This window comes from Anabrus simplex, chromosome 3 (assembly GCF_040414725.1).
Source record: "Anabrus simplex isolate iqAnaSimp1 chromosome 3, ASM4041472v1, whole genome shotgun sequence".
In the NCBI taxonomy this organism is placed as follows: Eukaryota; Metazoa; Arthropoda; class Insecta; order Orthoptera; family Tettigoniidae; genus Anabrus; species Anabrus simplex.
In genome coordinates this window covers 51,242,701-51,266,515 of record NC_090267.1, presented here as the reverse complement: position 1 = coordinate 51,266,515, position 23,815 = coordinate 51,242,701, and the positions used below count along the sequence as shown (strand labels likewise).

The 23,815-nt window shown below is 39.9% G+C and overlaps 1 protein-coding gene across 1 annotated transcript in view; it reads left to right on the top strand.

Annotated features, from left to right (window-relative positions):
- LOC136865963 (apoptosis-inducing factor 1, mitochondrial) overlaps positions 1 to 23,815 on the top strand; it is a 268,552-nt gene that overhangs the window by 113,692 nt on the left and 131,045 nt on the right. Inside the window, exon 6 of the mRNA XM_067142533.2 lies at positions 545 to 720. Within this exon, the coding sequence (XP_066998634.2) occupies positions 545 to 720 (176 nt within the window). The remainder of the gene's footprint in view (positions 1 to 544; positions 721 to 23,815) is intronic.

Sequence of the window (23,815 nt, the reverse complement as noted above, 5' to 3'; positions counted from 1 at the left end):
ACACATTGTATGTGTACTTGGCAATACATTGCCCAGTAAAATTGTAGTTGCTATCTGGTCGAGTTAAGCGGAATGTCAAAATTGGCACACAAGCAGCCTACTGGTGTCAGATCAAAATCCCTGCACATGGCAGCCAAAACCGTACAATAATAATTACTGTTAATATTGCTGTTGTTCTCGTTTGTTTGCAGTGTACTGTGTATTCTGTTACTGGCTAGAACAAATCTGTTACTTTCATTGAGACTGTCTGTCTCCTTAACATTGACAAAATGAAAGTGACCGAGGTATGAGTGACACTAGTAATATAATTCCTTTATGCAGCCAGACCCTGTTATGAATGACCTGAAAATGTTCCTTGTAAGTGGTCTTTGCAGACTGATATGTAATAGCAACTTCTGGCTAGACGAGGAAAGCAACAGGAAACTACCTCACTCCTCATTTACGAAGTATGCCTCTTCAGTAATGTCTAAGGCATCTGTGACAGCCTTCGGGTTGACTTCACAACATACATGCATTGCATTAATGAATTATACTCTCTTTTCAGTATATTTTATGAGCCCGAAGACTTCTATGTGGATTGTAAAGCACTCATGGGCCTCTCAAATGGAGGAGTTGCCGTTGCTAGAGGCTGGAGTGTGAAAAGGCTTGATGTGTATGGGAGAAAGGCATATCTAGAGGATGGTTATGCAATCTCTTATGATAAGTGCCTTATTGCAACAGGTGAGTAGTTCAGATTTATTTTTATGGCATAAAAAGTCTTTCACATAGATGTTGTTACCTTTATTTTCTATTTAATTTTATTTATTTACAGTGTCTTCAACGCTAAGGAGGTTACCATTGGTTAAAGTATAACTATTACACTTTGCTTTAATTTATTGAATAGTTTCCAAATAGAATATAGACAGTATGCACCAAATAGAATGCACTAATCAATAACTACAAAAATAATTCTGAAGATTTGCTACAGAACCTCATATTGCAGTGATGCATTGTTCAGACATTCGTCCTTTGTTGGACTTGCAGTTACCCATACAGCTGACTGAGGTGTACAGGTGTAGTGCTTCAGTTACTAACCATTAGTTCTTTGATTGGAAATAGCACTGACTTGTATGTACCTAGTCGTATCATAAATACTGTTACAACTTTTTTATTTAATTACAGACGCAATTTAAAATACGGAATAATATTCTTAATTTACATCTAACTTATGTCCATGGCCAACATATAGTACCTATTATTTTTCACAAGATCACCATTTGCCTTCGCAAAGTCTCTAAGTCTGTGTGTCCACTCTTCAGTGGTACCAAATAGCTTAATATGATAATAGTGGAAACTCCTGCGAGAAACTGGCGACACTGCTTCCGCGTGACACATAGCGATTCGAGGAGATAACTACACTTGCTACTGCAGTCAGCTGTGTTTGTTAGAACTGTCTCATTTGTATTTCAGATAGTTTTGTGCTATTTACGGATGTTTTATTTACAAAAAGGCAAAGTGATCGCAAGTCATTTGACAGATTATAAAAACGATGTGCTGTGAGTATATCCGTTAATGTTTACGTGCCTGTATTTCGTTCTATTTATGTGAACGTACTTTCTTAAAACATTGTTATGATCACACTTATGCGTTTAATCGATTTCAGGTGTACTCATTGGATTGTGAAGAGCATACTGGCAGATTTAGATGAAATTCTGAGGACCAAAGGACCAGAACATTTTAATAAAGGCTATGTAGTGTGCTCAGATCACTTAGCAGAAAAGGATTTCAGAAACAGAAATCTCTTAAGCGTAGGGTATACCTGTATATTGTTTCTTATGGTATTTATGCACTGAAACTATTGTGGTCAGAATTACCCAGTGATTACGCTTTCCATTATTTGTTAACAAGGAGGATCGAACACACAGGACTGCATTGGAATTTTTTTTAATCATTAGAGTAATAGGAGGTACACTATAACCCCAAATGCAATAAAATTTTGCAGTGCCATAGGAGGTGTTATTATTAATCAATTGCTCGGTGCTTCTGATGACAGTAATTGCGAATCTGATGTTGCAGACTTTCTATTGACTCATAATGATGTGACGAAGTGCAGTTTTGAAGCTAATGTCACTAGACAGTGCGAGTTAAGTAATCAGATGAATTATTATGACTGTGATGTAATACAGGAAAATGTAGCAAGTTTCCCAATGCTGAGTGTAGGGATGTATTTTCATCATCTTATGATAATGATTATACTGTAGCATGGGAAATTTGCACTTAGAAGTGAAGAAGTATGATAATTCTGAAATGATGTTTCAAAATGTGTGTGTGTGGGGGGGGGGGGGATTTGTCTGCCCGAATATCAGGAACATTTGAAAATAGAAAATAGTTTTATAATAATAATAATAATAATAATAATAATAATAATAATGGCTTTACGTACCACTAACTGCATTTTTATGGTTTTCGGTGTCGCCGAGGTGTTGGAATTTATTCTCGTATCTCTTCTTTTACATGCTACTAAATGTACCAACATGGTGCTGGCATATTTAAGCACACTAAAGTATCACCGGACTGAGCCAAGATTGAACCTACCAAGCTGGGGTCAGAAGACCAATGCTTCAACCGTCTTGAGTCACTCAGCCTAGCAAAGAAAAAAGTTTTTGATGGAAAGCTCGCATGGAATTACAAGCAAATTAACTGACAGTTTTTTATCAATGAATATAGTGAAGATATGCTGTATGTAACAGCTGTATAAAATTACTGACTGACAAGTATTTCAAAGTATTTCAAATAAGGCGCGTGTGATAGAATGAATGATTCAACAGAGGAAAATTTTGCCAGTACAAATATGAACTTTAAAAGATACTGCATGTGTGATTTGCTGTTGGAGATGTTATCAGACTGTGATTATAACAGTGATCGAATGTTTTCATTTAATAATAAGTTACATTTGTTTTAATCTTATCACTGGTTTTTTTCAGATCAACATCTGCCTCCTTTCTTCCCTATATTTTGCTACAAGAACGACGCAGACGTTTTAAAATTTGTATTTCGTTGGGTTTTTAAAATCAAAATGTGTAGTGTTTAAGTAGCTCGTAGGTAATAAATTTCGTATTAATCCATAATGAAGAGCATGTTAAAGTTACAACAACTACTGTAGTATTGAATAGGTGGAAAACTTAAGCTTTTGTTTTACACTATATCGTGTTCGTTTTCTCCTCCAGCCGCTAGATGGCAGCACTACACACAGTCGCCGCTACTCTGTGTGGTAAGTGAGGAGAGTTGCCACTATTATATTAAGCTATTTGGTAGCACTATGCGGGGTCTCGACTAGAGCTGGAGCTGAATCCTGCTACAAGCTCCACTGTTTGTTTTTAAAAGGGTGTTGCTCATAGTCTTCTTAAGTCTCCAAAACTGAGCTTTATACCACCACCATAGGCCACTTCCCACCTAACCATGTCTGAGGCAGGATGGTGAGCCCTTAGGATCCTAGGAGCCTTCTCATGAGCTTCTTGTGAATTTGAAGTACAGTAAAATGCTGGGGCTGTACCTTAATTAAGGCCACGGCCGCTTCCTTCCAACTCCTAGGCCTTTCCTATCCCATCGTCGCCATAAGACCTATCTGTGTCGGTGCGACGTAAAGCCCCTAGCAAAAAAAAAAAAACAAACTAAAATACAAGAATAACAAAATTTGGGGGACCTCAGAAATGAATTTGTTATAGTGAAATTTTGTTGTATTGAAATTACAGTAAAACCTGTCTTAACGGACACCTCTCACCGGCGGACACCCCTCATTGGCGGACGATTTTCTAGGTCCGTAATTAAATGCCATGTTGTGTATGAGTAATTTACCCCTCTTATACGGACACCCTTTATTACGGACACGGACACACCATAGCCACGAGAAACTCCATTTAAACCTCTCCTAACGGACACTTCATTTTTCAAAAAATTCTGTATTTGTGTCCTGTACAGTATGTATTCGCTTACTTTTTGCACAGCCGGTACTTCCAAGAATCACAGACACCGTAACTTTTGATCCTGGCTGTACACATTCTTGGAAGGCAACACTAAGCTACGCTATCACTTCCGGAAGTTGTGTGATCTGACATGCTCGACAGCCCTGGAATTCGTACCTTCACTGTCAGGCATAATAGACTATCATAATCGTGAGAAGTGTGGTGTGCGTAAACTGTCCGAAGTGTTTAAGATTGGAAAGACACAGACAGCTGAAATTGTGAAAAGCAAGAGGAACTAGTGAAAGAATGGCATTTAAATGGCAACGAACAGCACATTTAACTGTTTCAAAGTGGTAGTGGAGCTCTCATTGACAAGGCAACGCTAGAGTGGTTCGCTAAAATAAGAAGTCAGAATGTCCCTGTCTCAGGACCAATGATACAAGCTAAAGTGTTAGAATTTGCGACAGATTTCAAAGCCTCGAATGGCTGGCTAGAAAGATTCAGAAAGCGACATGGTATCAACTTCAGAGTGATTTGCGGAGAATCATCCAGTGTTAATATGGAGATTGTTGACAACTGGCAAGAAAAAATACCTTCAATCATAGACGGGTATGCTCCGGAAAATATTTTGAATGCCAATGAAACTGGATTATTTTTCCGTGCTTTACCCGACAAAACTTTGTGTTTCAAAGGAAATCGTTGTACTGGTGGAAAAGTTGCAAAAGAACGTCTTACGGTCTTGTTATGTGCAAGTATGAGTGGAGAATGGGAGGAGCCCCTTGTGATAGGAAAAGCTGCAAAACCAAGGTGTTTTAAAAATATGGACGTTACGAAGTTTGGCATTGAATGAAAAGCAATTAGGAAAGCATGGATGACCAGAGAAATAATGACAGAGTGGCTAGGACAATTGGACAGAAAAATGATACGCCAGGAGCGAAAAGTGTTATTATTCCTCGATAATGCAGCATCACATCCGGATACAATTAATTTGCAAAATGTGAAGATTGTCTTACTCCCACCAAATGTAACATCAGTTTTTCAGCCGCTTGACCAAGGAGTGATCCAGAACTTCTAGGTTATGTACAGACAGTTAGTGATGAAGCACATAGTATCAGAACTTAACGGGAATGAAGTAACCCTTCAAACACTGACAAAGGGGCTGAATGTTCTCCAAGCAATTTCATGGATAACCAATGCATGGAAAAACGTCACGGCCTCAACAATTCGTAACTGCTTTCTGAAAGCTGGGTTTCCCGCTAGTGGTGGACATCCCGAAATAGAATCGGATACCCTTCCTGACAGCATATAAACAACACAAGAGTTGATTAATGCAGCAGGTTACAGTGTACAAGTGAACACCTATATCGAAATTGATTCAGATATTCCAACAGAGTGTGAGAGTGGAGACACGAAAACGATTCTTCAGTCAATCCAAGGGAAGAAGGACAAAAACGAAGATTCTGACGAAAGCGGGAGTGGAGGTGATGCTAATGACGACTTTGAAGAAAATATGGAAATGAATGTGCTGCCAATAACCTCGTACAGTGAGGCTCTCGGCATTGTTAAGCGACTGAAAGAATTTTATTATAAACAAAACGATGAAAAAGGTGTAAATTTGACCCAGGATTTAATTGCACATAGTGAAAACATCATTGCTAAACCGAAATGGACAAAACAAACGAACATTAAGGATTTTTTCAAGTGCTAATGTTTTACGGTACTGTGCTAGAGATTGCTACATCTACATACTGATTTGAAGTTTCAAAAACTCATACGTTCTTCTTAATTTTAACATAGTGAACGGTAATAGTGTACAGTGTGCTCAATAGAGGTTTCCATAGAAGTGTTTTTGTCTCTTTAATACAGTGCATCGCAGCTGCAGCAGCCCATCTACAACTTTCTCATGTGAGTACAGTGCAGTATATTGTACAATACTGTATACAGTATACAGTTAAAGGTACATTTGCGAGAATTGTTAACACACACAATGCATGGGTTATTGTGTTCCAACTTATGTTTAATGGTACCGGTTTCATAACCTCTCGCGGGCGGACACCCCTTCATAACGGACATTTTTTTTGGTCCCGAAGGTGTCCGTTATAGGGAGGTTTTACTGTATTCAATTCTTGAGAACTCACATGTTGTGATATCCGTTGCGGGATCTACTTTACTTCAGTGTGGTTTTACACATAAAAAAAGCTTAATATATTAGGTGATAGGAAAATTAAAATATATGTATACCAAGTAATAATAGAAAACCTGTGACAAAGTTCGGTGAATGAAGTCGGAACGGTCGATCCGGCAACACTGGTGACACGCAACGCTGCACCTGCGTAGCAGCAGGTTTTGATCACCTGCTCCCAATGCTGTTCATTTGAGCATCATATTGGTGCCGTGTAAGACCTCTTTGACTCAGTGCGTGTTTAGTGCGTTGGTTCTGAACTACGAACAGGAACATGAACGACCAAAAGTTCAATGTACATTTTCGTTTTAAGCTTGGCAAGACATGGAAAGAAACGCATGCAATGCTGGTATGTGTTTATGATGACCAAGCATTGTCCTTGCAGTGTGTGTACGAGTGGTTCGCCCATTTTCGAGGAGGCCGGAAAAGTGTTTCTGACAACCCCCCTAGCGGAAGACCGGCGACCGTCGTCAGTGACGAAAACATTGAGAAGGTGAGGACATTAATCACGAACGATTGGCGATTAAGTGTGTGCATGATAGTGGATGAACTGCAGATTAACCGTGGATTCGTGCGACAAATCGTTACCCAGAAGTTAGGGAAGAGGAAAACGTGGAAAACATGGGATGGCGTTCTCTGTGATCCCCTCGTCGGAAAAAGGTCAGAGCCGAAAAGTCACACATCAAAACGATGCTCATCACCTTTTTCTATAGTCAACGCATTATCCACAAGGAATTTCTACCTGAGGGAACGACATTGAATGCTGCATGGTACATTGAAATTTTGACCTGTTTCATGAAACATCTATGCAAGGTACGACCCCAGTACGCACAACAAGGTTCATGGTTTTTTGTCCATGACAACGCTCGCCCACACACAGCCAATATCGTCCAACAGTTAATGGCGAAAAAGGGGGTGGTGCAAATTGAACATCCCCCATACTCACCAGATCTCAATCCTCCACACTTCTTCCTATTCCCACGACTCAAACTCGCTTTGAAAGAAAAGATATTTGACGATATTCCTGACATCCAGCGAAACGTGATGAGGCTTTTGAACATCATCCCAAGGAAGCCTTCTTGCAAAGTTTCCAGGACATGTATCGCCGATCTCAGCAGTGCATAGTTATGGGAGGGGACTATTTCGAAGGACATTAAGGTCACTGTCGTGCAATGTTCATCTATGTTGATAGTACAGGACTATTCACTGAACTTTATTGTCTGTAATGCAGATTTGCAACATAAATTATTTTGGCATAGTATATTTGCATCGGCGCTGTTAGAAAAATAGGATGATTCCAAAGCAGTGGTGAGAATATATATCACCAATTCTTCTTACAAGGTTGATGAGACCAAAATTTTGCGTGAACAAAACAGCAACGAGTAGAGTGATAGGAAGCAACACTGGGGGGGGGGGGGGGGGGGGGGTAGGAGAGGTTTCCGTGGTAGGTACCAGAAATAAGAAAAGGACCATCATTCGACAATTCGGATAATGAAATATATTAGACAATAGACTTTGTATTACACACACAGATTAACATGGGATTTGAAAAAAGTCCAAGAGATAACATAGATGAAGACCACTAATGCATTTTCCTACTTTCATTAAAGACCACAAAGTTCGAACAATCCAAAAAAAAAAAAAACACTGCTATCCAAAATTTTCTTACAAATATTAGAACGATTTACACTTGCTGTAGACACATAACATTCCTTTTTAGGATAACAAGGATAAACTTATCATAAAGCAATATTTTAGCATGACAACCATAAGTCCGGAGAAAATTGAAACAGTTAAGGCACTAAATAAGGCCTTCAATAAGTAGAATGAATAAACAGGCAGGTCGCCTGAAAGGACAAATTTAGTTTTTGCAAAATGAGAAGTGAAGTGCCAGCTCACCCATTCTCCGACAATACGATGTTTCCAGTTGGACGGGAAAGACTTGCGCTTCGTACGGCAAGCCGCCCAAGGTCAGTGGCCCCTCCACTCACATACACTGTATACAGTTTGATGCCAGGCTGGTGAGACGAGCAAGGCAGTGCATTATATATACGCCAGAAAGCGAAGCCTAGTAACTTCGAGAAGTTTTAGGTGACGTAGCAGATGACGTAGGCCTTAGGATGTAGACACAGAGTGGCAGTCATTATGCAGTGAGGCACGGGAGGGAAGAGACGGGTGAGCACAAAATGTGATTAAACCATTAATATATATAAACGTAGATGACAAAGGCAGGTATTAATAATTGAAGTAGAAAACAGATGATGCAGTAGAAGCGTAGATATTGCTGGAGTGTGTAGAGACGTAGATACGAAGATTATTCCAGAATGTGGTGGAAACGTAGATACAGAGGTTATGGCAGGAGCACGTTACGTGTCACAGGTTGCACATTAATTGCAAAAGGGTTTCTGTAAATTTTCAGCATATCAAGCTTATTGGTTACTTTTAAATCAATGTTCCATTTGACAAATTGCATACAGGTTTGGAAATAGCTACCATTGTTATAAGCTATAAATAATTACTGCATTGATGGGGTGAAAGTTCCTTTTGGCTGTCATTGTAAGTACCTAGGTCTTAATATAAGGAAAGATCTTCGTTGGAGTAATCCAATAATTTTGGGCATAGAACTCTGCACAGTGTTTTGAGGGTATTTAGGGGTTGTAGTAGGGATGTAAAGGAGGGCATATGAGTCTCTGGTAAGACCCCAACTAGAGTACGATTCCAGTGTACGGAACCCTCACCAGGATTACTTGATACAAGAACTGGAAAAAAATTCAAAGAAAAGCAGCTCGATTTGTTCTGGGTGATTTCTGACAAAAGAATAGCGTTACAAAAATGTTGCAAAGTTTGGGCTGGGAAGATTTGGGAGAAAGGAGACGAGCTGCTTGACTAAGTGGTATGTTACATGTAATTAATCTCATAATGGAACCGTATTGAAATTATAAATTATATGTTATGTTCTGAGCTATCAGTGGAGAGATGGCGTGGAATGACATCAGTAGATGAATAAGTGTGAGTGGTGTCTTTAAAAGTAGGAAAGACACAATATGAAGATAAAGTTGAAATTCAAGAGGACATATTGGGGCAAATATTTGTTTATAGGAAGGGGAGTTGGAGATTAGAATAACTTACCAAGGGAGTTGTTCAATAAATTTTCTATTTCTTTGCAATAATTTAAGAAACTTCTAGGAAAACAACAGATAGGGAATCTGCCACCTGGGCGAATGCCCGAAATGCAGATCAGTAGTGATAAGATTGATTGATTGATTGATTTCATTTTTGTTCCATATTGAGGTGCAATTATAGGAAATAAATTGATAAGAGGGTCCATCTTTTCAGTACAATATATCGAGTAAGTAATATTACATCAGTCTTTGGACTAGTTTCATCCACTTAGCAGCCATCTTCAGCCAAATAAAAAGTTAAACAGATCATGTGATAACTAAAACATATATATACAAGACAAAGACATTGTTGCAGGAATAATTGTAACATTAAAATACATTTAATAGCAAAAATTATGGTTGTGATCTTCTTGTCGTAATATGATGTCTTTAAATTGAGGTAGGACCTCAGGCAAAGAAGTGAATCTATAGTGAAATGTGAAACCCTGTTTGTTCTACATCAGACATTAGATATACTGAAACTAGTCCCAAGACTGATGTAATATTATTTGCTTGATATATTGTATTGAAAAGGTAGAACCTCTTGTCAATTAATTTCTTATAAATAGCTACCGTATCGTCCGAATAATCTATATATTAAAATAAGAGCTTTAGTCTGTATATCTCAGAATTAAAAAATAAAGGTATTTCTATAGCATGCATGTCCACATTAAGAAAGAAATGCAGTTTTTAATTTTCAGTCATGTCTGTCTGTCTGTCTGTCTGTCTGTCTGTCTGTCTGTCTGTCTGTCTGTGCATCACAAAAAAATGACTGAACAGAATTTCATGAAAATTGGTTTGTAAAGTCTGGGAATAATATCAGCAGCCCATGAAATTGATCAACAATAACATTACATGAACTACTATTTGCTGTGATGTGTTTTGTCTCTTCTGGTACCACACACCGATAGGTGATAGTATTACAAGATATTAGAATCATTCCGTATTGACGGTTTTCACTTGAATAGGACATTCCTCTGGTTCATGCATGTTGGGATAACTACTGTTACATGACAAACTGACTCATCATAGTATTCCAGCTATTCCATCCCTGCTATGCGGCACACTTATTGGAAAACGGCAGAACAGTGTTCACCTTGTCTGTGACTAGGTCATTTCAGCTCTGGAATAAAATGGTAGTATTGCTTGTTACAGCAACATTCCAGTCAGTTAATATTGTATTCTTACAAGAATATCGTCATCGTGTTGTAATGACCTTTGTAGAGTTCATTTTCATGTTTGTCTCTGTTACAGCGTCATTGGAAAATGAATGGGTGAATTTTAATGAAACTTGATATTTCAGTTTAGAATAAAGTTGAGTAGGATCTTAACTGTTAGTCGTTCAAAAATTTCATCACAAGGGATTGCTTCAGAAGGGGCTTAAAGCATAAAACTCTGTATTGCTTGCAGTTGGCTTTACATGAAAATAACTTATGGCAAATTTTATTTCTATAGCTTTTACTGATACAGTGAAAAATAAGAGAAATATCAGTGTTAGTCGTATGAAAGTTGCCCAAGAGCCGGTGACTCACTTTATAGACTGCAAAGAGAGTTGCTCTGGAGATAGTTTTAGTAATGTTTTAAAGGCTGTGCACACTGTCGTATTTGTTAAATATTAACCCAATACTTTGTTTTCTTTTATACCGAAAAGAAGAGATCAATAATGAAAGATAAAAGAAGAAAAAAATGCGCTGAGGGCCACAGAGCAAGCAAGAGTGTGTCATTACAAGTCACTGACAGGAAAAGGCAGGTCCACTTGTGTGCCAGAGAAACCAAGGAACGATGTAACGGGTGGCCAAAAATAAGTGGTGTTGTTACCACAAAGACACACACACGAAATGTTGTCAGCTGTGTACACTATTTTATTTACAAATTATTTTACACATTATACATACGCAAACTAATAAACTGCCATCATGAACAAAACACTACGAAGAAGAAGAGGAGACTGCAACACTTGCTTGTCAACCACCTACCATTGCAACAAATTCACATACTCGATTAACGAGTTGTACTCATAACTCTCACTAAAACAACTCCAACTCCCAAGGCTGCCTCTTCATATACCGGTACATTGCCTGGCCAGGCTTCTAGTAGAATATGGCACATGTTTTCTCGTAATTTTGACAGTCTCCAATAACCTATTTACAATGAATGGGATTTTCTGTATCTCTGTAGTTCCAAAGATACGTTGCTCTGGAGTATTACCGTATGTTGCACAACATTACATTGGATTTATACAGTATATATACAGGTAATAATAAATTATATACTATTGATTATGTGTTCGTACATTAATATATTCAGCAGATGTTTCATGACATAACCTCACATATAATACGATCACGATTTATACCAAATTAAGTCCGGACATAACTAGATAAATAATAAAACTAATAGACGTAAACAATTTCATAGCCGCACCTCACGAGTAATAATAATAATAATAATAATAATAATAATAATAATAATAATCAACATTTCCATTATTTGCCCATGGGTTAGACAATGAATTGTTTCCAAGTTATAATAGTCCATTACACATGCATCAATATCCCCTGTATAACTTTAAACAATTTCAACAGTCTATCACACTCGTTGACTTTGGCTTGGTCATAGATTATATCTTCTCTCTTCCTCGACGTAGCTGGATGTGCTCTCCTCCTCTTGTCCAGATCGTGCCGTGTCGGGGGTCGGTGTTGCCTCCCTGCCAGCCTCCCTTTCTCGGTGGTAGTCGATGTGTTCTCCTCCTCATGACTAGACTGCATGGTGTCATTAGCAGCCTCTCCTCCAGGTGGACCCGTGGCAGTATCAGGCTTACTCTCTATATGCAGCGGTTGGGTGACTCGCCGCAACTCCAATGCGTGGACCTTGACAGGAGGGTTGGTCTTTAGTAATTAGACCCCATGGCCCAGCTGGTTATCCACCTGGATGGGACCAACTCACTTAAGTGCGAGACCTGCGTGAAACCCTCCAATCTTATTACTGACTGGGTGGTTACGTCGCAGCACTTGTTGGCCTGGTAGGATGATCTGGGTCTCTTCAACATCTTACGCCTTGGCCTGGGTAAGGGATCTCTTCTCGGCCGAAGCTTGCTTTTCCTTGATGTCCTACTGCTGCTTATGCTGCCATTCTGCTAGGGAAACAGCTGCATCCTCTTGACCAGAAGTGGGTGATGGACGAATCTCCCAATCCCCGGTGCTGTACAGCTGTTGACTAGGGAACAGCTCCGCTGGGGAATAGCCGGTAACTCATTTGATGCATCGTCGCAGGCAGAGTGTGACTGTGGTATCTGACGGTCCTACACTCAATGTTCCTTGTCTATTAGGTGAACCCGTAGCATCCTTTTTAGCTCCTTGTTCAGTCGTTCCTTTGGATTGGCCCTTGGTTGTAGATAGGGGTGGTCCAGTGCTCCACACCCCATTCAGTCATCATTTGCTGCCACTTCCTTGACAAGAACTGACTCCCGTTGTCTGACAGAATGCACCGTGGATAACCGTAGCAGCTGAATACCTCATCTTGTAGAGGACTGGTGACGCGTCCCGTCATTGCTTCTGGTATCGGAAAGGCCTCAGTCCATCTTGTGAAGAGGTTGGTGATTACTAGCAGTCCTGTTTTACCCTTGGTGTTCTAGGGTAAGAACCTGTCAAGTCCAGGGTTATGACCTCCCAAGGGCGTTGTGACCGTCTTCCTCGCTGACTGGAATCTTCCTTCCTGTTGCTCGCCTTGGTGCAGGCGCATATGTAACACCCTTTCACATAATCAAGGATGTCTTTCCACATGTTAACCCGGAAGAATCTTCGTCGGATAGACTGGTATGTCTCTTCACCTCCTGGATGACCGGTTTCAGTGCTGTCATGGAACTTCTCGAGGATGTCCATCGTGTGTTGTCTAGTGATCACCACTTGTGCAGGCATGTCGGAAAGGTGAGATCTGTTCATCAAGAGTCCTCCGTCAACCTGGAAGTTCTTGTAGCTTATCTTGAATTCCCTCGGGACGAGTCAATTGCCAATATAATGGTCCGTTATTGGACATTATAAATTTTCCAGCTAACTCATTCTTGAGAGCTATGTCTTATAGTGCATTGGCACTGCTGGTGGCTTCAAATAGCCTATGCAGTGGCCTCCACGGTATGCACTAGCCTTGCGTCTTGGGTGGTGTGCTAAGTCCCAACTGACGAGCCTAAATTAGCACACGAGGGCGAAACGCAGGCAACCAAGAATGAGTTAGCTGGAAAATTTATAATGTCCAATAACGGACGATTATATTGGTATTATAAATTAACTCATTCGGGACAAATATTTTAGGTTCCCTATGGGAACCAACATCTACATCACGAGTCGACTGTCCGTGTTCTGTCTCCTAATCCAGTGCGTCATTGGTCCTACAGGGCTTGTCTTGTTCTTGCCATTGCTTGATTACTCCCAGACCAAGTTCCTTCTTGATGATCATAAGGACAGGTTCATTGGGTTTGCTCTGGTGATTTTGTGGAAACTCCCTCTCGATTATGGTGCTCCTAGCTTCAGGTTCCATAGCTGGATGCCTAAAAGATGCCTTGTCTTGAAGATGCATACTTCATGAGCTGCATAGTCTAGGGTCACCTTGTATTCTACCAGAAAGTTATGATCTAATATGATGTCAGGTGTTAGGTTTTGAATCACTGTACCATTAATTACAATTGGCAGGTCCATGCATTTAGCAGTTAGGTTAGTCTGTCCTTGGATGGAATAGGTACTCCTTCCGCTGCTCCCACTACCCTTCCGAGATGGTGAGACTTCATAGGCGGTAGTTATCTGGCGACAGTCCCATTTACAAATGAATGGCTTGCTTGGCTGTCGAGTATGGCTGAAAAATTCTTGTTGCCTATCCTCAAGATGATAGCTGGGCGAGGATGGTCTGTTCTGCTCACAATCTGACCAATCCCTCTCCTACTTGTCTGGGGCTGCTTGTCTGTTGAGTCGAGGCGCCTTCCTGTTCCTGGTCCCGCTCCCCCTTAATCCAGAATGTTGCGGACCTGGTTTCTCCGATGCCAGAGTGGGGCATTTGTTCTTCAGGTGTCCCGTTCTTCCACACTGGTAGCATTTCCTAACTGACCTGGTCTCTTTCGTGGCTTTGCTGTTGTGTTCTTCTTCCAACTGAGCGATGATTCTACGCAGGTCATCAAAGGATCTCGGTTGTGATACATTCATTAGGGGTCTAATCTTCTCGCAGACAAGCTCTGCGATGTCTGGTAAGATGTCGTTCTTGCTTCCTTCCGGGTGCAGCCGCTTGAAGAGCTGGTACTTCTGTAGGACGAACACGCTAGCTCTCACGCCGGTGGGTTGTGCATCAGTCAGTAGCTTCCTTTTCACAGACCTCTTCACCCCTTCGGAATTAAACCCAGCAAAGAATTCCCTCTTGAAATCAGTCCAATTTAAATTTAAGCCCTTCAAGTTATTCCACCCAGTAGCGGCTTGCCCCTTTAACCTCGGTGTGATGAGTTGAATGGAGATGTCCTCCGGTAGATTAGTCCTTCCAGGTAGACCGACCGATCCCTCGATGAAGTTAGTCTGATTCTCTTCCAGTCGTCCGTGGAATTCCAGAAGGCTCTCTGTAATCACCTTTGGGTCTAGGTGTCCTGTTTTGTCGGTTAGGTTGAGGGGTTGGGGGCATAGTGACAGGTCCTGTTCGAGTTAATCTATCTTCTACTGCGTGAAAATGCACATCTCCCTTGATAGTCAAAATTCTCCCCCAACCTGTTTTTTATGCTGTAGACCTGGGTTTCCACGTCCTCCTTGAGGTTCGAGATGTTCCTTTCCAGCTGGTTTACCCTACTATCAATCTGCTCTACCTGTTCCAGTTATGACCTTATATCCGATATCTGCTGTGGTAATTGTTTGATGTCACTAATTTGGGAATTAATCTGCAAATTTTATCATCTACGGATGAAATCTTCGATTCTAGGCCCTATTCTACTATGTAAACCTGTGTCATTTACTTTTGAAATTTGGTCTGAAAGTTTATCATTCTATTCCGTTAAGGTGGAATCTAACTCGTGAATCAACGTCTGAGATTTTGTCATTGAGTGCCTGCATCATGCTCATTAATTTGAAACACATTTTAGTAATATTTACCTCCTCTTCCGATGACTCTGGTTTTTGTCTGCCTTGATAAAAAACATTTTTGATGAGATTCTCGCGTGATCGTGTCATCAGTGATTTCTTCTTGCCGTTCGTCAGAAGATTTCTCTTTGCGAGTTCGTCTCTAAGTTGTTGTACAGACATATCTTCCAGTATCACTTGCATTATGTTCTGACACACTAACACTCGTATTCCGAAATTTATTGTTCAGTCCTTTTCACGGTCGCATAAGTTGTATCCACAAAGATGCACACACGAAATGCTGTCAATTGTGTACACTGTTTTTATTTACAAATTATATATACATTATACATACACATTAATAAACCACCATTTTGAACACTTGTCTAGTAAGAAGAAGAGACTGCAACACTTGCATGTCAAACAACTACCACCGAGCTCGATAGCTGCAGTCGCTTAAGTGCGGCCAGTATCTAGTATTCGGGAGATAGTAGGTTCGAACCCCACTGTCGGCAGCCCTGAAAATGGTTTTCTGTGGTTTCCCATTTTCACACCAGGCAAATGCTGGGGCTGTACCTTAATTAAGGCCACGGCCGCTTTCTTCCCAATCCTAGCCCTTCCCTGTCCCATCGTCTCCATAAGACCTATCTGTGTCGGTGCAACGTAAAGCAACTAGCAAAAAAAACAACTACCAACGCAACAAAATCACATACTCATTTAACGACTTGCACTCATTACTCTCACTAAAACAACTCCAACTACCCCAACTCCCAAGGCTGCATCTTTATATACTGGTACATTGCCTGGCCAGGCTTCTAGTAGAATATGACAACATGTTTTTTCATAATTTTGAGAGCCTCCAATAACCTATTTACAATGAATGGAATTTTCTGTAACTCTGTAGTCCCAAAGATACGTTGTTCTGGACTATTACTGTGTGTTGCATAACATAGCATTGAATTTATACATCATATATACAGATAATAATAAATTATATACTATTAATTGTGTGTTCTTACATTAAACAAACTCATTTTAATATACATACAGCAGATGTTTCATGACGTAACCTCACAAATGATACGACCACGATCTATACTAAATTAAGTCCGGACATAACTAGATTAATAATAATAATAATAATAATAATAATAATAATAATAATAATAATAATAATACTTACAGATATAAACAACTTCATAGTCACACCTCGCGAGTCATAATAATAATAATAATAATAATAATAATAATAATCAAAATAATAATAATCAATATTTCCATTATTTTCCCATGGGTTACAGAATGAATTGTTTCAAAGTTATATTTTTTTTTCTATTTTTTTTTTTCTATTTGCTTTACATCGCACCGATACAGATATGCCTTTCAGCGACGATGGGATAGGAAAGGCCTAGGAATTTGAAGGAAGCGGCCGTGGCCTTAATTAAGGTACAGCCCTGGCATTTGCCTGGTGTGAAAATGGGAAACCACGGAAAACCATCTTCAGGGCTGCCGACAGTGGGGCTCGAACCCACTATCTCCCGATTACTGTATACTGTACAGACAGGAAAGGTGTTCCACCGATCAATACTTATTTATTGTGAATGGATTATTACACTAGTACCAGTTTCCATTCACAATAAATAAGTATTGATCGGTGGAACACCTTTCTTGTCTGTACATTGAATTCAATCAATACGGAAAATTAAACTTATAAATAATAATACTGTATACTGGCCGCACTTAAGCGACTGCACTATCGAGCTCGGTCCAAGTTATACTAGCCATTACACTTGCACCAGTGTGATCATGTATATGCTAAGTGATTGTCCCATCGATCAATCAATCAATACTGATCTGCATTTAGGGCAGTCACCCAGGTGGCAGATTCCCTATATGTTCTTTTCCTAGCCTTTTCTTAAATGATTTCAAAGAAATTGGAAATTTATCGAACATCTCCCTTGGTAAGTTATTCCAATCCCTAACTCTCCTCCTATAAACAAATATTTGGCCCAATTTGTCCCCTTAAATTCCAACGTCATCTTCATATTGTGATCTTTCCTACTTTTAAAGACACCACTCAAACTTATTCGTCTACTAATGTCATTCCACACCATCTCTCCGCTATTTATTTATTTATTTATTTATTTATTTATTTATTTATTTATTTATTTATCGTATGGCATATACATGAACAGTACAATAAATTACAGGTTTATATCTACATTATTTACATACGTAATCGCCTGTGGTGTCGCCAGGAAAAATTCACTTGTTTCTCCACTGAAACGTCTCGGTGGGCATTCTTGTGTGATGTGCTCTCAGCACCACAGTCGCAGCAGGATGACGACTTTTTCTTCCATTTATACAGAAGATCTGCACACACACCATGGTTAGTCCGGATCCGGTTTAACTTGGACCATACTTTCCGCGGTTGTTCAAAGCCAGGTACCTTCTGTGTAATGCATGGCATATTTAAGGATTCTGCTGAAGCAAATTGTCTCCATTCATTAGACCATCTCTCAGTCAGATTGAAATGATTGGCTACAAGGTTTTTCGCCGTACAGATGGGTGGACGTCTTGACTTAAGTCTGTCTATATGTAGGTGGGGGATATCCTCATGAATGGGCAATCTTTGTTTATTCTGGATCTTATTGTATTCATTCATCAGAGCAATGCTTCTACGGAGGTGGGGTGGAGGAATATGGCTTAGTACGGGCAACCATTGAATTGGAGTTGATCTGATCGTGCTAGTGATCATTCTCATTGTGTCATTTAACTTAACGTCTATTCTCTTCACATGAGGACTGTTCATCCAGACGGAGGCACAATACTCCGCAGTAGAGTAAACTAGACTTAGAGCTGAGCAGCATAGAGTAGTTGCACTTGCACCCCAAGAAGAACCACACAGTTTTCGAATTATGTTGTTACGTGTCTGAATCTTGGCAGCGCTCTTTCTCAGACATTCTTGGAATGACAGCGGTCTGTCGAGTGTAACACCTAGATATCTGGGGTGTCTATTGTGGCGGAGGAGAGTGTTATCGAAGTATACTTTGGGGTCCCTAGAAGCCATTCGGTTGTTCAGATGAAAACAAGAAACTTCTGTTTTACTCATACTTGGTTGAAGTCTCCATTTTCGAAAGTATTTTCCTAAAACAGAGAGATCTTTTGTCAACGTTTCCTCTGTCTGCTCGAAGCATAGGTCTTTAGTGGCAAGAGCCCAGTCATCTGCATACACAAATTTCCTGGATCTTGTGGATGGTATATCTGAGATATATAAACTGTACAAGAGTGGGGCAAGCACTGAACCTTGCAGGAGTCCATTATTTAGTTTGCTGGGTTTGCTGATTTCTTCCCCCAAAACTACATGAAATGTTCTGTCACTCAGCATGTTATTTATAAGATGAGCCAGACTCCTGCATGGAATCACTTTAAGGAGTTTGCTGATTACACCTTCTCTCCATACTGTGTCGTAAGCTGCCTTTTAAGTCAATAAATGCTACTGAAGTCTTTAGTCCTTGCTGGAATCCTGCTTCAATGAAGGTAGTTAGTGACAAGACTTGTTCAGTACAGCTTCTTTGTGGCCTGAATCCTGCTTGTTCAATAGGGATCGTTTGCAACACTTTTGTAGCAATTCTATTCAAGATTAGCCTTTCAAGTAATTTATAGCATACACTAAGCAATGCTATTGGTCTTTAGCTCTCTGGTGCATTACTAGGCTTTCCTGGCTTTAGGATTGCAATTATCTTACTCATTTTAAATAAGCGAGGTAGATTACCTGTTCTTAGAATGTAGGTTAGAAACCTAGATAACCATAATTTCGTATTTGCTCCACAATTAGGATGAATCCCATCAAATCCTGGTGCTTTACCAGTTTTTATGTCTTTTAAAGCTGCCTCAATATCTTGCACACTAAATGGTCTAGTGTATTCCGAATCATGGGGGCTTGTGGACTTAAGACTGGTTAATTGTTTTTTGATGTTCCTTGTATGATTTCTGTCTCTCGGTGATCTAGACATATCAACTATATGAGCTGCAATTTTGTTTGGAGTGACTGCAGAACTTTTACGAAAGATGGGAGTGGCCCCACCAAGCTTCCGTATCAATGACCATGCCTTTCTGCTCGATTCTCTGAAATTCATAGATGTTACAGTTTCGGTCCATCTTTCTCTTCGAGCATTATCTAGGTTATGAAGCAGTTCATTCCCGACTTCTTGTTCACCGCTAGCAAGGAATTCTTGGTATAACTTTTCAGTTGCATCAGTCCAGCCAGGAATATATTCCTTCCTATAGCCTCTAGGAATGAATTTTTTGCTGTGGCAATTACAGCACCCACAAATCTCTCATAATTGTTACTTGTTGGTGGTATCCGTCTAACATATTTATCAAGGTCACACGAGAACGCTTTCCAGTCTGCTTTCCTGAAGTTCCATCGTGGACAAGGATAAGAAGTTACCAGGGGTATTTGCATTCCAACCTCAAGACATATAGGTCGATGTTGACTATGTGGGAAATCTTGAAGTACTTTCCGTGATGTGAGCAGAGGTTGATTATTCTGATCACTGGAAACAAAACATAGGTCTGGGTTGTATTCCTGTTTCCATACAGCGGATCTAAATGTTCCTCTATCTTTTGCATCAAATACAAGATGTATATTATGTTCCTAAGCCCAGTTCATGAGAGTTTCTCCATTGGAATCAGTGGCACTATATTTCCATTTTTCATGGTGAAGTCACCCACATAGATGGCTGGATGGTCCTGTACCTGAATCATCTGGGAGGACCATGGTGAAGGTGGAGGCTTGTAGACGTTTATGATGGTGACATCTCCAACTTTGATGACAACTGTATGTATGTCGTCTTTTGAGCTAGCTGCGAGCAATGAGGCATTTTCAATAGTACTACGAACATACGTAGCTGTACCATATGCATGGTGATATGTTGCACCTACGATATCATGTCCCGATATTAACCCTCTCATTTGTAATTGTTGTTCATCCGCAGCATGTGTTTCCTGAACGGCAACCACATCGATTTTTCCATCTCGTAGGATTCTTGACAAGTATTGGCATTTGGATTTGCTTATACCTTCTATATTTAGATGAAGGACTTTAAGTGTAGGCCCGAAAGTCTTTGCCTGTTGGTTCTGAAAAGAACCGTTTGAATGATATTTCATTTTCATGTACAATAGCCAGGAGATCACTAGGATAGTCTGGCAGCCTGATCGCTGTTGCTCGCTTAGCACCACCCAGGGAGCACGTGTAGGGTACTTTTAGGTTAAAACCTACGGACGTGAGCAACTCCACTCCCCATCTCTCCGCTGACAGCTCGGAACATACCACTTAGGCATAGAATCTCAAGGATAATTTAATAAAACCACCTATTCAATACTTTCCACGTTTAATGTGGTTTGAATCTAAAAGAATTTATGTAGACTTATCAGGTCAGGTACATGTTTCACCCATTATTTGGGCATCTTCAGTCTGTAGACAACCTTTAGGTCAAGGTTTGGGACCTTTTTAACCATACATAGTATAATATACGAACGTTAATAATCTGTTAAGACTAACATGCCAGGATAATAATTTTAAAAATGTGAACAAAACATAACTGTGGGTAACATAAATTAATGGTGTTTTAACACAAATAAAATCTTGTCGGTCCTATTCTATCTAACTTAAAAATATGTCCAATACTAAAAACTTGCTAGAAAGCAAATAAAAAGTATCAAAAAGGTGGAAGATTTTCAATTATTGTAACTATCTGTGATTAGAAAATGAAGCTGATTACTTGCAGACATACCACTTAGTCGAACAGCTTGTCTTCTTTCTCCCAGTTCTTCCCAACCCAAACTTTGCAACATTTTTGTAACGCTACTCTTTTGTCGGAAATCACGCTGAACAAATCTAGTTGCTTTTCTTTGGATATTTTTCAGTTCTTGAATCAAGTAATCCTGGCTTTTATTTAGCGTATGCCCCATACAATCACATTGAGTTCAGAAATAAATTATATACATATTTACATAACAAGAAAACAATTAACAAGAAAAGGCTCCTTACAACTGAATGTCAAGATCATTGATCCACTGTATTGCTTCTGGAGTTGCCATCAGAAAATCCACTTTGCTGCCTGTGTATGCCTGCGTTTCACATTCTCTGACAATATGATGTATGGTTTGTCGTGCAGCTGCACAGTCACACGCGGGTGTCGGCAACTTGTTCCATTTAAACAACATGTCTCTGCATCTGCCATGCCCTGTTCTTATTATGTTCAGAGCAGACCATGTTTTACGTGGTAGTTGGAATCCACTTGGAAGTTTGGCATCCGAGAACATACTGTGCAGATGGATCTTCGTTGCTGCTTCCCACTGTCTTTTCCACTCTGTAGTTGGGTTGTAGCCTCTAGCAACCATGTCTAAGGCGTTACGTAAAGTTGGATGGCGTGAACGTAATTTGTTTTGGTTGATAGTTTGTAGATCTTCATGTACAGGTAGATCAGGGTTCCGTAAGATTTTATTGAATTCCTTGATGAGAGCGGTGGATCTGCGTAAATCAGATGGCATTATTCCAGATAGAAGCGGGAGCCAATGAGTTGGTGTAGATCGAATTGTGCCAGTTATTATGTGCATAGTGGAATTCAATTCAGTATCAATGAGTCTTGTGTGATGACTGTTCATCCATACTGGAGCACAGTACTCAGTACTTGAATACACCAAGCCTGAAGCTGAAGACCGTGAAACGCTTCCCGAAGAACCCCAGGTAGTTCCACAAAGCTTATGAATGATGTTGTTATGTGTTTTCAGTTTCTGTGCAGAGCCCAGCAGATGTTGCTTGTAGGATAGTGTTCGATCCAAGGTTACTCCAAGATATTTTGGGTTCCAGTTTGTGGTGAAGTATCCTGCCACAGAAACTTACATTCAATGTAGTATTTGCTAAGTGATTGTTTAAATGGAAACAAGACACCTCCGTTTTATTGGTGTTGGGCTTAAGTCTCCAGTTCCTGAAGTAAGTTTCCAAAATGGATAAATCCTTTGTTAACATCTCTTCAGTTCTCTCCAGTTCTTTGTGTTGCACAGCTAATGCTATATCATCAGCGTAGCAGAATTTCCGTGATGTAACTTCAGGAAGATCAGATATATATAAGCTGAACAGGAGTGGCAATAGGACTGAACCTTGAGGCAAACCATTTTTAAGCTTCCTTTCCTTGCTCACATTGTTCCCGATGATAACCTGAAGCCCCCTATCACTCAACATATTGTTGATCTTTATCCTTATGCATGGTATGACCCGGAGAAGTTTATAGACCATACCTTCCCTCCACACGCTATCAAATACAGCAGTGAGATCAACAAAAGCAACAGATGTTTTCAATTCTCTTTGGAACCCCATTCCTATGAATGTTGTAAGTGCCAAAACTTGATCAAAACAGCTGCGACCTGGTCGGAAGCCTGCCTGATCCATGGGAATGTGCTGTAAAATGGTGCTTCTTATTCTGAGTCTTTCAAACAGTTTGTAGCAACAGCTATGGAGGGCTATGGGGAGATAATTTTCTGGCTTGCTGGTTTGCCAGGTTGTAAAATTGCAATTATCTTAGCTTTTTTGAACTCCGAAGGCATGTGTCCAGTTAGTAAGATGTCTGTGAAAAATGTTGCCAGCCATTTTTTTCGTATTTTGTCCCAGATTGATCAAGAACTCGGGATGAATTCCATCGAAGCCAGGAGCTTAAAATGGTTTTACATCGTGGTGAGGGTCCCATACACTGGAACAATACTCTAGTTGGGGTCTTACCAGAGACTTATAATGCCCTCTCCTTTACATCCTTACTACAACCCCTAAACACCCTGATAACCATGTGCAGAGATCTGTACCCTTTGTTTACAATCCCATTTGGATGATTATCCCAATGAAGATCTTTCCTTATACTAACACCTAAATACTTACAATGATCCCCAAAAGGAACTTTCACCCCATCAGCGCAGTAATTAAAACTGAGACGACCTTTCCTATTTGTGAAACTCACAACCTGACGACTTTTAACCCCGTACTGGTACTAAACCTAGCAGAATAATATACCTATGTACATGAATAATCCATGCACAGTAAATTTAGGAGAGATTTCAAAAATAGAAAATTGGCTTTAATTTTTTTTGTTCACAAGAAATTAATGCTATATGATGTACTCAAAAACTGAATAAAATATAAATTTGTTTTAAGAAACTCATCATAATCTTCACATGTTGTCGGATAGGTAACCCACCGATCAGAATTGTGGTGCGGTTTGTGTACCTTCTCGCGATATTTGTAATCGGTTAGTTGTGCGTACGTGTTACCATAATGAGTGTGCTGTCTGGTATTAACAGTGTAGGAATGTATTGTGCAAAATGTTTGGCGATTTTGAGTACATTTTAAATTTACAGTTACACTTAGAAAACAATGTTAAATGTAGGGAAAAGGGC